We start from the raw sequence: 16,295 nt of genomic DNA on the forward strand, positions 1-16,295 counted from the left end.
TTTTTACTAAAAATACGCTGTTTTGATTCACCATAAAAATTTAACTTTTGATTAAAGGAACATTACTGGCAGTCATGATGATCATGTTCAATGTGGGTGCGGCTCAGTTGTTTAATGTCTACTCTTGATATTTTGAGGAAGTTTTATACAGTAGAAAATAAATTATTTTTATAAACAAGTTTCAGCGTAGAGTATGTACGGTACCTAAGTGGTCGCCATCATAGAGCACTGGAAATCATACGTTAAGCTGAAAGTCAGTAGGTAGGTGGAGCTCAAAAAGATTGTCTAACAAAAGACAATTAAACTTCCTAAAAGAAGTTCTTACATAGGCACTGCACCTGTTTGAACTATTTTGACGGACACGCTTAAAGAACACTATGATCTTCTAGACTGTCCGAGTTTCATCTTCCACGCCGGAAATATTCGTCGTTTCTCAGAATATCTAACTAGCAGAGCTTACTGAACTGTTGGAAACAAACCTACCTAAGGACCTCACAATAAAAAGTATTAAATACCATGATGTTACGAACGAGCCAACCAAAGATTGATACGTGGTTAGCTTATATGCTGCGAAGTAGGAGCGAGAGCTGTGGCAGCGAAATCTATAACATATTAAAAAGCTTTGGCTTGTGTTAAGTTCTATATTTAAACGAAAATCTAACGCCATACTAGCAGGTTCTTATCAAATTTGGCTTCAACTTAAAAAATTTAGAAGAGAAATAGAAAGAATGGAGTTGAGTTTAATGCTCCTTAATAGGGGATATATGATAGATAGATAGGGCCTCTTAATATTATTGACATTCGATCTTCTTCCTGACTGAGTACGTGCGCGCTTACCGCTCCTGGCGAAGCTGAAAAAAACATTCTGTCCATCGGTCTACCGAGAAATTGCAACTTCCCTGTCCATACCTCCAAACAAGGCTTAAGATTAATCGCTGAAGCGCTTTTTTTTTCCTACCTAAGCTGATAACCTTGAGAGGCTATATCAGCGTCGCCATAACTAGTAGTTGAGCTCACGGGGCTCAAGCCTGATGACGTTGCTAACACGAACCCTAGCAAGAGCCGTGCTTCGCAGAATCTACCACCGGATCGGAAACGCGACCCACTGAGAAGATCTGGCGAGAAACTCAGTGGGCTGTGTCTGAGGGTTAATTTACTCGTCGAGCCCTTTGTCGCAAGCGACGGTTTCGGCGAGAACGATGACCGGTGCTTGAGGTACCTAAAAGCACCGTTAGTGGATCGGGAGGATCCGAAATGACGTGCTTGGGGCGACGTCGACTGCTTTCCATTCTGACCGCAGGACCGATCCTGCGGTTAGAATAGCCACGATGAGAGGGTTCTCGTGTCGTGCCGCTTTATCGAAGTGGCGCATCGACGCCGACTGAAGATACTTACTGATGAACTCTAAGTCCAGGTCGTCATTGAGGTCGACGTTCCTAACGAACCATGGAGCTCCGACGGCTATCCTGCAAAAACGGGATTGAATAACTTGGAATGATTTTAAGTTAGTGCGGGTGAGCGAGAGCGAACACTACGCTTGCATAGGTCATGACGGGGCGTATGCAAGTTTTGTAGAGTGTCACCTTATTTCTAAGGGACAATTTACTTCGCCTGCATATCATCGGCGAAACTTTCTAAAACTACTCGCTCTATGGTTTCCCAATAATCTACAGTTTTTCTCCAGACAGCGCACCTAGCATGCCTTTTATTAAATGTCTTCGAAAGAAAAAGAATGACTTTCGCTGTCTCGGGTTGATTTTAAATTTAATTTTGAATTCCGGTACTCAAATTTTTTTTTAAATAGTTTTCGTAATACCAGTGGCATAGCTAGGTAACCAAGGGCCCTGGGGCAAATTAAAAAATGGGGCCCCACTGCTATGTAAACTGATTAGGTTTTATCAAATAAAAATATGAAATATACAAATACTTTAAAAATTCTAAGCTACATTAAGCTCTTTTTTGTGCACTGCAGGGCAGGTAATAAAAATATTAAACAGTAGCAACATAAATTATAATTAATACTTGGTGTAGGTTAGGCTAATAAAACGAAATAGAGAAGATTCAGGGCCTTTTTTTTCGGGCTGGGTCCGAACCTTCTACGAGGTCTCCACGCCTAGGGGGCGCGCGCGGTATGTGGGACTGGTCCGCGACTGTGAGACCAAGGATGTTTTCAGGGCCCTACCCACTAAACTACTCCCCTGCACTCTTCGCACAAGCGTCCGATCCCCTCCGAGGTCAGAACCCGGATGAGGTAGGGGGGTTACCGTGGTCACTACAACCAGACGGCGCGGCGCAGCTCAGCTCAAGGACGCCCGGCCGACGTTTCAGAGCCTTCGATTCGCCTCGAAGGCTCTGTCAGCCGTCTGGGTACGGCAGCCCGTCAGGCCGCCCTGACGGTGCCGCTGGTGTCCCGGAATGCCCCGCTGGACCAGAACCAGCCTGCCGGGTCGGGACGCGATACACTCGGTGTATCTTATCTCCTTGGCAGCGCGCTAGCGTGTTGGTAGCGCACCGCGCGGCCTCTACGAGCTTACTCCTGATACAGTATTAATTTTTTAACCGTTCTCGAAAAAAAAAACTTAACTCGAATTCAGAATAAAACGCACATCGATGAATAATAAAACGCACATATCACCATCCGTCAAATTGACAACACTGGCAACCTACAGAAAGAATTTAGGGGAATTCCCTAAACATAACATTTTAATTTATCTCAACTGAGTTGTCATGATTAAAGTGGGGTTGCAGCCTGTCATATTTATTTTGAAAATAGGTGAAATTTCCAAAAGTTCAGTTTGATCGAGATTTCTGGTAAGGAATCGAGGGCCCCCTGAGCTTGGGGGCCCCGGGGCACTGCCCCGCCTAACCCCTAGGTAGCTACGCCACTGCGTAATACTGTCTCGCCCTAAAATTGCATGCGAATTTTTGGTATCAGATGAAAATAAAAACACGCTCTCTTAGCCAAAGACCGAACGTTGGTTGAAATAATAAAAAAGGTTCTTAAAAAAAGTATTAATGGAATAAATACCACAGTTTTCCTCTTCTATACATTCGTTACTTTCGTTCCGTACGTAACCTTCGTCACAAACGCATTTCTGTTCACGTTTCTGGTCGGCGAGACAACTGAACTTGATCCCTCTGTTTTTGCACGACCGTTCGGGTGGACAATCCATCACGAATGCATGTTTCTCGTGGGGCCGTGTGCAACTCGGTACTAAAATAGTAAAGTAACAATAATTTTCCTAAAGACAGTGTTATTTTAATTGCTACCAAAGAACACTAGCCTGCTCTCCGTTTGATTTTAGTTAAATTAAAATGTCAGTAAATCATTTTTAAGAATGATCATGTGACTCATGATCATGATCAACTGACTGGATAAAAATCATACGCTATCGTCTGGCCCCAAAACATTTTTGTCTGTAATATTGGAACCAGAGACTGATTGATAGACACACGTATAAATTTAAACAAAGAGCAAATATGTGCACGTTATATTAGTGTGCTCGATGTGGGAATCGACCCTCCAGCCAGTAGTTTCCAATATTTTAACGAAATAAGCTCTTAAGTTAATAAATGTTCATGAATTACTTCGATGAAGTATGACGGAATAACATAAATAAATAAAATATAATAAAATCAAACCCGCAAAAACAATAATATACGTATTTATTATTATTTACAAGTCTCTCATCTATTTTCAAATTGTTTTGAACTATAATAAATTCCATTGATCGTTTCGGTTTTTTGGCTGTATGGGCTCTATTCCATTTGCAAAATGTTAAACAGATAACTATGAATTGCACCACAAAGCTTCAGACTTCAGAGATTGTGTACAAACTACAAAATTACAAATTCAAAACTTTAAACTATAAAAGTACCTACCTATAGTCGGATTTTTAATTAGACGAAGCCAGCTGACAGTAGCTAATGTCACTTTGTGAAATAATGTTGCTATATTTAAAGTAATAGTGATGAGTTCAGTTCTTGTTCAATCATATGAATGAACAATGAGTGTGAAGAGTTAATCATTAATTTCAAATTATAAAAGAATATAATTTATATTTTACAATAAAATTGTATTAAAGTGCTCCAATATATGTTACTAGTAGTATGTAACTACAATCAGTTTTTTTTATTTTCATTACCTACCTATAATTGTTATATTTTATACATCTATAGTTTCAACTATATGATGTGTTGGAAATAGGACAGTCTTACAAGCTTCATCGCAATGTTTTTCTTAATGTTTAAAACACTCGATATTCGGTACAGGTAAATACTATAGGAACATAATATTTCGTCGAAAAGTCGTTGGTATGTACAAAGCACGCCTAAAATTCGAACCCCGTACCCGATATCGGCAATTCGGCACACCGACTATTCACTAGACAATCGAGGCAATTTCATTAATTCAGGAGTTTTTTCAATCGTTCACTTTGTCACAACACTTTTTATTTCATCAAAAACTGACAACACAGTAAACGTCAGTTGACTTCGTCTAATAAAAAATCCGACTTTAAGTACAAATGCAATTTGAATTTTTTTTATTCAATTTAAATTTTAAATAAGCAGCCCTATATAGATAGTGAAACCCTCTCGAAAAGTGGAAAAACTAAAAAAAACCCTGTGTATTTCTAAACTATTGTAAAGTGAGGTAAACTAATATCATGCAAAATTTAACATGTCTCTTGTAAATTAACAGGTCGAGTGAAAACTGAAATTGCGACAATGTTGGGACATAAAATTAATCCAAACAAAATAAAAAACGTGTGTACACTATTACGAAGAGTAAACACTTTAAAACACCTGTGTAACAACAATAGAACAATTAACTCATTTATTAAACGAAATGAAAATGTAACCTCTAATATACCGTTTTGCCGACGCGCACATAATATTAAAAATAAACATAAAATTGACGATGGACGATTAATAATTAATGGATTCACGATTAGGACTCATACATGCGGCGAATTGAGACCTAAGAATGTCGGTGAAAGAGTCGTCATATGCGGCTGGGTGCAGTATTCACGTCTGTCCAAATTTTTACTGCTTCGAGACGCCTATGGACTCACACAATGCATTGTTGGTAGTGACGATACTGATTTATCCAGCTTACAACTAGAATCTGTAGTACAAATTGAAGGCATGGTTTCCATAAGGCCCAGAGACACAGTGAACCATGAAATGGCTACCGGTGAAATTGAGGTCACCATAATAAAGTTAAAAGTTTTAAATCCATCAGAAAAAGTAGCATTCAACTTAAGAAACTATCAGAAACCAAAAGAACAATTGAGAATGCAACATCGATACATTGCTTTAAGATTTCCCGAGATGCAAAATAATTTAAGAACTAGATCACAGATGCTGCATAAGATGCGGAGATTTCTAGTGGAAAATTATGGGTTTATCGAAGTTGAGACTCCGACACTTTTCTGCAGGACACCAGGTGGTGCTAGAGAATTTGTTGTCCCCACTCGTCATAAAGGATTGTTCTATTCTTTAGTCCAAAGTCCTCAACAATTCAAACAAATGCTTATGTCTGGTGGAATAGACCGGTATTTCCAAGTAGCCAGGTGCTACAGAGACGAGACCACTCGTCCAGACCGTCAACCAGAATTTACTCAGTTGGATATTGAACTATCTTTTACCACTCTAGAAGGAGTTCTAACATTGATTGAAGAGATGCTATATGATACTTTTACGAAACCATTACCAAGACCTCCATTTAATAGAATTACATATAAAGAAGCACTGGAAAATTATGGAAGTGATAAACCAAATTTACTGTATGATTTGAAATTTATAAACATCAAACATTTATTTGACAAAAAAGAAAATGACAACTTTGGTGCTCTCCTGCTGCCTTACCCCAGTGAGATGGGGAAGCTTACCACCAAATATAAAGAGAAAGTAAAGGATATAGCAAAAAAATATAATGCAAAGGTTGTGTTGAATGAAAATATATCAAAGGAATATACAAGTGATCTACAAGAGAGAATACAAGATGCCATTGGTCAGAATCGTGCTGCAATTATATCTATAAGTGAAGACACCGAAAATGCCTGCCTATGTTTAGGAGAAATTAAAGAAATGATAATATCAGTATTGAAATCTAAGGAGCTGCTAAAAGTTAATGACAATGTTGCACCTCTGTGGGTGATCGACTTCCCGTTATTTGTGAAAGGGGATGATGGACTTCAACCATGCCATCATCCCTTTACAGCGCCTCATCCGGATGACCTACATTTATTAGAAACGGAGCCATTGAAAGTTCGGTCATTAGCATATGATTTAGTGATGAATGGTAATGAAATAGGAGGTGGTTCAGTCCGAATACACAGTCCGCATTTACAAGTTAAAATTATGAAGATGTTGAACATAGATTCAGAGAAATTGAGGCATTTTGTGAATGCATTAAGTAGTGGCTGTCCTCCTCATGCCGGCATTGCTCTTGGTATTGACAGGCTAATGGCAATTGCCTGTGATGCAGAGTCTATAAGAGACGTGATTGCATTCCCCAAGTCTCATGATGGCCGTGACCCTCTGTCAGGTGCACCTAATGTTTTATCACATAGTGATAGAAATTATTATCATTTAAATCATATTAAATGAAAGATTAATATTATAAATGTTTTTTATAAGATATACATGTGTAGATATTAAATACCCACACAAAGACCAAACAAACCTGTTTGTCACACGAAGATTTACCAGATGTGGGAATTGAACCCAGTCGGCAACTAGGTCTGGCAGTCAACAGTGCTAACCACTACACCGACACGAGTCAGGTAAATGAGAAAATGCCAAAAGTGAAAAATGTTAATTAGATGAAGTAGATGTAATATGAATGAAATGAATCAAACATAATTGCATACAATAGCGAAAAGTATTTTTAATATGCTTTTATTAGCTTCAGACGTATGTATGTTAGTATTGTAACAGAATCTTTGAACATGATTTTGACCCCCTTCAAAACGTCGGATTAACTCAAAATTTGGTATACTTATTAAGGATGATGACAATACAATATTTTAAAAAAAAATTAAAAAGTTGAGATTCAACTAAAAAATTAAAATTAAATATGTAATAGTTAAAAACAAAAAAATACGCTTTTATAGAAAATTCAACAAAATAATGGAAAATAAATAATAGTTTAAAAAAACTAAAAAAATGTGTTTCAGGATATTACCAAAAACTATTTTTTATTTTGTAGCCCTTAACTGGGTAAACGTGCTTAGACCCCAAATGTTGTTAAGTGATAATTGAATGTTATAAACACAACATAAATAGAGGTGGCGTCAAACTAGATGTTTATCATTCTACCTTTAAAACCGAAATGTTATAGTTCGTATTGTGTTGCTCTATTTTTTATATTTTTTGTTTGTAAACTAAATCAGAAATTTCTCTTCGTATCCATTGTTCACTTTCTACACGGAATAGATAAATAAGGTATCTTATTTATCTATTAAATAAGGTATCTTATTTATCTATTCTGTGATTTTCTACCTATATTATGTGATTTTGATGGTGGAAACTTATTTGATTATTGTTTAAGCTATTTTTTAATATATGTTTGTTTTATACTGTTGGTTTCCCAAATAAATAAATATAAATAAACACGTGACAGCTTTGTGACAGATATCGACAAGACGGTAGACACGACCGGTGCGAACTCAACCCGCCCATCTGTAATTACGCAAATATTTATACATTTTGTGTGTTGTGTCGTCATTGGAAGAAAATACCCCGTAACTCTCTTTGGCCAGCCCATACCGTGGGCCTCGCAGGTCAAATACCTAGGCGTCACCCTCGACAGAAGGATGACATTCCGTCCCCATATTAAAACGGTACGCGACCGTGCCGCCTTCATATTAGGACGTCTAGCCTATGCTTTGCAAGCGATGCAAACTGTCCCTCCGTAATAAGGTAACTCTACAAAACTTGCATACGCTCCGTCATGACGTATGCAAGCGTAGTGTTCACTCACGTAGCCCGCACCCACTTGAGACCCCTTCAGGTTATTCAATCCAGATTCGGCAGGATAGCCGTCGACGCACCATGGTTCCTGAGGAACGTGGATCTCTACGATGACCTGGAGCTCGACTCTGTCAGTAAGTATCTACAGTCGGCATTATTGCGGCATTTTGAGAAGGCGGCACGAAAACCCTCTTGTCGTGACCGCTGGAAACTACATACCTGATCCTATAGACCGAAGGGTGTTTAGGTACCACAAGCACCGGTCACCGTCCTCGTCGAACCCGTCGCTTGCGACGAAGGGCTCGACGAGCGAATTAACCCATAGACACACCTCACTGAGTTTCTCGCCGAATCTTCTCATTGGGTCGCGTTTCCGATCCGGTGGTAGATTTTGCGAAGCACTGCTCTTGCTAGGGTCAGTGTTAGCAACACTCCGGTATGAGACCCGTGAGCTCACCTAGACACGTTAGGGTGAAGCTGAAATAGCCTCTCAAGGCTATCAGCATAGGTAGGAAAACAAAGGAAGAATTTTGGTTTACGATTGTATTGGATTAATTCTTGGAAGACTAGAAATTCAATTTCTAATACATACTCTTATTTCATTGAAGATCGAGGAAAACTTGTACCAAAGTCTTCGCTGTTAAAAAACAGGAAATCTTACTCTAAGAAAAACCCCGCTTAATAAGATTTTATAATTTTCCTCAATCGTTACATGTTAAATGAACGCATTCTTAACAAGACTATTTTTAGGTTCTTTTTTTTATTGCCCTTGTAGGCAGACGAGCATACGGTCCGCCTAATGGTAAATGGTTACCGTCGCTCATGGACGTAGCGATTCCAGGAGCACGTCCAAGTAGCTGCCTACCATAATAGTATCGCCATTTTATTCCACCAATAGCCTGCTCGTTTCCATTGTTAAGTAATCGTAAGGGCACTTTTAATGGTAGGGCATGTGTACCCGTTTGCCACGAAGCAGTTTCAGTCTAAATAGAAAAATAAATATATTATTTAGAATTTCACGTCACGTTCGAAGTCAAATGGGTGCAATACATATTGCTATTTAAGCACCCGGCCAATAATATTTGCATTTAAAACAATAATAGCAGTACACAATAAATTCATTTAAATAAAATGTATAATAATATAAAATATGAATAGATAATAATGAGAACGTACCGCAGCTGTACACATAATAAACACAACAGAACAATAAAACCACACCTCGCGTCTTCATTTTGCGAACTAAAGTTGAATTCTGATCAAAAACTAGCGTTACTACTCGCTTTTATATATATATATTATATATATATTTTCTTATGTTGTTACCAGAGCTTGCAAACTAGTTTAGATTGAATTACGTTACTGTTTATTGACTATTCTGCGTTAAATGTATGTTTTTATACGGGCAGCTACCACCGTCCTACCAGTTACTGTCGTATCTGTTTGTACCTAAGTGACGGTGTTCAAGCCGTAATTTCTGTAAATCATCATCTATTTCTTCTCTTCGAAGGTCATCGCTATTTTTTCATAAATTATTTTTATGGGCTCTAGAAATTACATATCAATGGGTGAGCTTTAAGCAGCCTGCTCTTCTCCTACAGGAATAAAAAAGAAAACATTTTTTTTGTTATTTTATTATTTATTTGAAGTCGTCGTGGCCTGAATAGACCAGGGTAGAAGCCTTTAAAAATACTAAAAAATGAAAAAAAATAGTAGGATGAAACCCATTAGAAAAGGAGGACAATATTATAAAAATGGAAGGAAAAATATATACCGGCGATCTGAGGTCGGGAAGGGGATGGTGGGGAGGGGGGGGGGTTAAGGGTAAAAAAAAACGGTTTTTCTCGGTTTCCGGCAAAACTAAAAGTCCTATGGAAAAAGTCATTAGGCAAAGTTGTAGGTAATAAAAAGATCTAACACTTTTGTATTTTCACTTTTTCACATAATCTCAAAATTTATGTGAAAAATTCAAAAAACCAAGTTTTTGATTTTTTATTTTTATCTTTTTCAAAAAAAAATCTTTTTTCAAGAAATTTGCTGAAAACTTACCTTTTTATGTCCCAAATACGCGGGCCGCGTGAGCGAACACTACACTTGCATAGGTCATGACGGGGCGTATGCAAGTTTTGTAGAGTGTCACTTTATTTCTAAGGGACATTTTACTTCGCCTACATATCATCGGGTACAGACGTCCTAGAATGAAGGCGGCACGGTCGCGTACCGTCTTGATGTGGGGGCGGAATGTCATCCTACTGTCGAGGGTGACGCCTAAATATTTGACCTTCGGGGCCCACGGTATGGGCTGGTCGAACATCGTGATTGGGCGAATGGCGGGGGCGGAGGTGTTGACGCGCCTAGTCGGGAGGGGCGCCCGTAAATTATTTTTCCTTTCATTTTTATAATATTCCCCTCCTTTTCTAATGGGTTTCATCCTACTATTATTTTTTTTGGTTTTAAAAATTATCGACACTGTTCTAGAATGATAACACGCCCGTTGCATTGGTATCGTATCTCACAGCCAAATACCAGTTTTTGTAATGGCATACGTACGGTACTTATCAAATTTAATGTTCACGACTGACTTCCACGGTGAAGGAATAACATCGTGTAATAATAATTAAACCCGCAAAATTATAATTTGCATAAATACAGGTGGTAGGATGTCTTGTGAGTCCGCGCGGGTGGGTACCACCACCCCGCCTATTTCTGCCGTGAAGCAGTAACGCGTTACGGTTTGAAAGGCGGGGCAGCCGTTGTAGGTACTATACTTATAGGCTTATTACACTTGGCTGAATTCAGCCAATATATCATTAAGTATCAGTAATAACATTAAGTAAGTTAGTCTACTGAATTCAGTAGCAAGGATGGTTTCTGACTGACTGAATCATTTAGAAGCCTAATTAGAAACGCATTTAGGAAGGTGTGCATTAGGTAACATTAAGTTACTGAATGGTTTCATTCAGTCGTCCCTCTCAAATATATTAAGTGTATAATCTATGTTTTAGTTTGTTTTTTGCTTCCGAATAAAAAGTATTAATTTCGGTCGCCTTTATTTAATGTGCCAGATAGTTTTTGTCATCAGGGGTTGGGATATTGAAGAACTAAATTTTAAATCTTGATACGAATTTCCTGTTGCAAGAAATCTTAATGTTACAACCAAATCTTTATTTTGGACTTATACTATCGTAGGATTAGATATCGACGCTTGAAAGGCAAACATGACTAAGCGACAATAACTGCTTTGTACATAAATGATAGGCAATAACCATATTCGATGCGCAAAAAAAATGTATTACTAGGTCTATTAAAATAATTTCAATCCTACAGCTACTAGCTAGATTCTACTACAGCTAGATTCGTTAAAATAAATTTTGTTTTCAGGTATTTCAACTTTAAATTAGTCTACTGTAAAGTTCACACATTGTCGCTTAGTCACGTTTGCCTTTCAAGCGTCGATATGTAATAGTTATATAATAGATATATAACAGACTATCGTAGGATAGTATCCTGCTTTTAAATAAACGGTGTCACAAGGTTTAATATTAGGTCAAACGAGATCGAATCCATTTATAGATCATTTTTGAAGTCTGCTGGTTCTAAATCACTCATAATGTTTATATTTGCTAATGTTTCGCACAGCAATAAATATTTCTTCACCGATATTCTTGTTTTTACTTTTTTTTATTTTGAGAATATGAAACAAAAAAAAAATAAAAAATTTTGGTTGTTGTACAATACTGGGGGCATCCTCTTACGCACACGACCGTCCTACTTCGTCGCGTTGAAACTGACAATTGGTTCAGTAACTGAATTTAGAACAGTGTAATCAGAAGCTTCTAAATTTGCTCCTGAATTCAGTCGACTAAATTCAGCCAAATGTAATAAGCCTTTTAGAATTCATATCTCAAGGTGAGTGGCGGCGTTTACGTTGTAGATGTCAATGGGCTCTGGTAACCACTTAACATCAGATAGGCCGTGTGCTCGTTCACCCTAATAACTATCATAAGCAGGTTTTGATTTTATTGAAGATTTATTATAAAATAGGGCCTCGGTTAATAACAAGGCCCTATTTTATAATTTAATTATAATTCGTAAGGCCCTACTTTATAATTGGGATTGAAGAAATTCACGAAACACAATGAAAAAATAATATCTAATAATAATTTGTCAATTTAATAACAAATAAATATTTTTGTTTACCTATGATGAGTTTTACAATATTTTAGAGCACTTTTATATGAGAATAATTTCTTAATTAACTTGAAAAAATATAGAATAATGTTTTTGAAAGCCATGCTATTATTATTATTTTTTTGTTTTATATTACAATTTTGGACAGTCAGGCGAGCTAGCCATTTGCGGACATTCGCAAATCTTAACACAGGCCGAATTGTCGTCGAGTTTCAAGTAATCTGGTTTGCAAGTGCATCCCTCTTCGCAGGGTTTGGGCTTACTACAATCAAAACGAGCGACGAGTGAATTGCAAGTACGCGGTGGACATGGGTTCGTGCAGTTGGAAAACTCTTCATTTTCGCCTGAACATTCCTCTGGAAAAAAAACTTGTTGTTTAGGTTTCGTACATGGCATCATAGTGGGTAGGTACCACCACCTGTTTCTGCCGCGAAGCGGTAATGCGATTCGATTTGAAGTTTTTTTTTCTCCTACCTAAGCTTATAGCCTTGAGAGGCTATTTCAGCGTAAGCTTAACTAGTAGATAGGTGATCTCACGGAGCTCAAACCTGACGACGTTGCTAACACAACCCTAGCAAGAGCCGTGCTTCGCGGAATCTACCACTGGATCCGAAACGCGACCCACTAAGGCGATCCGGCGAGAAACTCAGTGGGCTGTATCTGTTGGCTTAATTTACCACGAATGATGACCGGGATTACAAGAGTGGGACAGCCGTTACACTAGACCATTGAGACTTAGACTCTTATGTTTGAGACATGAGGTGGATGGTGATATTTACTTTGTGATGCCTAAGGGACCCAGTGGCAGTTAAGATCAATTGAGCTGTAAACTCGTCTGTTCGTCTATGACAGTCTTTCTCAAAGTGGGCGATAACGCCCCCTGGGGGCGTTTGAAACCTAGAGGGGGGCGTTAAGGGGCCCAGGAAAAAATGGGGGGCGTTGATGTGGGTTAGGGGGGCGCTGTAAAATTTTTAATTTTTTTACTTAATTTACCCAATACCGTCCAATGTCAAATAGTATAGTAAGCCTAAACAGCTCACTTATTGTAAACATTGTTTACTATTTTATTTCTATATAATAATACGTTGGGGAAAAAGTTTCTTCGCATTTTTTAAGAACATTCACAACATTTTTTAATATAGTTTATTCGCATTTAAGTAAAGTATGTCGGTACCATTTTGTTCGATAACTTTGTGCCATCTTGTAGGTGGGGACATGATCCCATTGCTATAGAAAATTTGGGGCTTCTGATCAAAATACCGCGACAATTGGTTTTGGCAGTCCTCTCGTGATGTTAACCTGACACTGCCTAAAGAATTCTGAAGAGACCGAAACAGGTAGAAATCTGAAGGTGCAAGGTAACACCTCCCAGCCAAGCTCTCTTAATTTTTGCTGAGTGGCTAAAGATGTGTGAGGTCTAGCGTTATCGTGATGAAAAACCTCACCCCTTCTGTTGATTAATTCCGGCCGCTTTCTCTCAACTTCTTCGTTTAATCTCATCAGTTGTTCGCAGTAGAGTTCAGAATCGATGGTCCTGCCTGGTGGTAACAGCTCATAATGTATAATGCCCTTCCAACCCCACTACACACACAGCATCACCTTGTTGCGAGTTAACCCGGGTTTTGCCAGAGTCTGTGAAGCCTAACCGGCCTTTGACCACAAACTTTCTCGTACGTTCTTGTCGTACGTGATCCACTTTTCATCACTAGTTATCAGCTTCTTTGAAAATGGTTCGGTTTCATTACGTCGTAATAAAGAATCACCAATGAGTACACGGTTCATTAGGTTTCTTTCAGTGAGCTTTTTTGTGTACCCAGTTTTTTTCAAATGCGCCATAACTATTTTGTGGACAATTCCCAGTTCTTCAGTTACGGCGTAACTACTGATATGCCGATCTTGCTCCACTTTTTCAAAAATGGCATCGATTTTATCCGTAATAAGGCGACCAGAGCGACGTGCATTTTTGGACATCAAAATTTTCGGATTGAAAACGCTTAAACCAAATTAGTGCTACTCTCACAGACACTGCACTAGGTCCATAAACATCGCAATATTTTTTCACGGCTGGCGTTGCTTTTTTACCTTTTTTGTAGTAAAATTTTAAAATGTATCGAATGTCTTCATTAAATTCACTCATCTTGACAGTACGAAAAATAAATAAAATCACACATCTGCCTAATTTTAATTTGGAATTATCTTCTTTCGAACTTAAACTTTTAATGATACCAAAATCAGCCAGATACAAATAGTATAGCCAAGGAGATTTTATTACAAGTTCATACATTTTTAAGCTCGTCGTGGCCTAACGGATAAGACGTACGGTGCATTCGTGTTGAGCGATGCACCGGTGTTCGAATCCCGCAGGCGGGTACCAATTTTTCAAATGAAATACGTACTCAACAAATGTTCACGATTGACTTCCACGGTGAAGGAATAACATCGTGTAATAAAAATGAAACTCGCAAAATTATAATTTGCGTAATTACTGGTGGTAGGACCTCTTGTGAGTCCGCGCGGGTGGATACCACCACCCTGTCTATTTCTGCCGTGAAGCAGTAATGCGTTTCGGTTTGAAGGGTGGGGCAGCCGTCGTTACTATACTTGAGATCTTAGAACTTGTATCTCAAGGTGGGTGGCGCATTTACGCTGTGGATGTCTATGGGCTCCAGTAACCACTTAACATCAGGTGGGCTGTGAGCTCATCCACCCATCTAAGCAATAAAAAAAGAAAAAAAAAAAAGAAGCTATTGCATAGCTTTTATCGCGGGCCTTGAGCGCGGCGATCGAATCATGAAATTCCGTAACGAAAAAAACCTAACATCTCTCACTCCACCTACCATGTAGCTCGCGTTCAACACATTCACACGTTGCGTTTGTGTAGTGTTTGTGAATAAGCGCGTGGCGTGACGTCACACTGCATGCGCATCATGAAAAGTCTGCCCATCTCTCTCTCGCGCGGTTTAGCTTATGAATATGAAGGGGACAGTTAAGGTTTTGCCTTTATTAAGGTTTAATATAGCGTGGTCTTGTTTTATTATTGTTTTAATATTAAATTATCATTGTCTAATTATAATGTCATAAGTTGATAAAAAATGCAATAGCTTTACCGCCGCAGTTCCCGAGTGCCACACGTTTTTTTTTTGTCAAGGGGAAATCGCCGGACTTCCGCCCTTCACTGGGGATGGAGGGCGGGGCATGTCGGAGTCGAACCGACTAAAACCTCTTGTCGCTCAACAACCAGCATCCAAACCTCGCATGAGACAGCTCATGAAAAGGCAAAGGAGGGAAAGTGAGGCGTTTAGTGCGGAGCACATCTCTCCCATCACCCTCCTCCTCGGGACGCCGGACTGGTGGTCGTCGGCGCCACGACCACCAGCTCTCTCGATCGGCAGGCTGCCCGAAGCCCGCCTAGATGGCGCCGGTTAGAATGGTCTATCCTACGGAATAACCCGCTGGGTCAGAACCAGCGTGGGTTGAGGATAGCCGGCCTTCCATCACCCGGATGCTCATGCGTAATCTGCGTGTGCAGATCAGCTTGCACGTCGTCTTCTTAGGCTCCCTTCGCCGGTCCCCAGGCCGACATGTGAGGGAGATCCGAAACACTTAGAGGGCCAGGGCTTGGGCGAGATTCGCCTCCCTGGACCCCGCTCGATGGCGACGGGCCTGTGCATCTCTCACGCGCCCCGCTGCCTCCTTTAGCGAGATGGTGCACTCGCAGAAGTCGAGCATCGCCTTTCACGACTCGTCGTCAACGAGCATCGATGCCAGAACACTCGGCAACGACAAGTCGTTTTCTATTTTTGCGACGAGGACACGCCGCCACCCCTCCCATGCGGGGCAGGCGACGAGCGTATGCTCTGCCGTGTCCAAGTCGCAACCCCAATGGTGGCAATCTGCCGTCGGCTTGGCTCCGATCCGGTGCAGGAACTCACCGAAGCAACCATGCCCAGTGAGTACCTGCGTCAGCCGGAAAGTGAGGCGTCCTCTGTCACGATTTACCCAATTCACAAGAACCGGGCGAATCGTCTCGACGGTCCTACGACCAGCCGAAGGATCGACCAGCCGCCTGGACCATGACTCCAGCACGGACCGCCGAGATTAGGCCCTCCGCGCTCTGACCACAC

At 39.8% G+C, this 16,295-nt stretch overlaps 2 protein-coding genes across 3 annotated transcripts in view; one reads left to right on the forward strand and one right to left on the reverse strand.

Annotated features, from left to right (window-relative positions):
- LOC114240171 (zonadhesin) overlaps nt 1-16,295 on the reverse strand; it is a 138,692-nt gene that overhangs the window by 1,799 nt on the left and 120,598 nt on the right. The window contains exon 11 of one of the 2 annotated variants that reach the window (XM_089736677.1): nt 3,029-3,214. In XM_089736677.1, the coding sequence (XP_089592803.1) occupies nt 3,029-3,214 (186 nt within the window). Of the gene's footprint in view, nt 1-3,028; nt 3,215-12,132; nt 12,528-16,295 lie in introns of those variants that run through there. The other variant, XM_089736676.1, reaches the window with a different exon arrangement.
- Nucleotides 3,212-7,052, forward strand: LOC114240172 (aspartate--tRNA ligase, mitochondrial-like). Its single transcript, XM_089736672.1, has one exon. It carries the CDS (start codon nt 4,729-4,731, stop codon nt 6,613-6,615), a length of 1,887 nt encoding a protein of 628 aa, XP_089592798.1. The 5' UTR covers nt 3,212-4,728; the 3' UTR covers nt 6,616-7,052.

Source organism: Bombyx mandarina, chromosome 22 (assembly GCF_030267445.1).
Source record: "Bombyx mandarina strain Sakado chromosome 22, ASM3026744v2".
Lineage (NCBI taxonomy): Eukaryota > Metazoa > Arthropoda > Insecta > Lepidoptera > Bombycidae > Bombyx > Bombyx mandarina.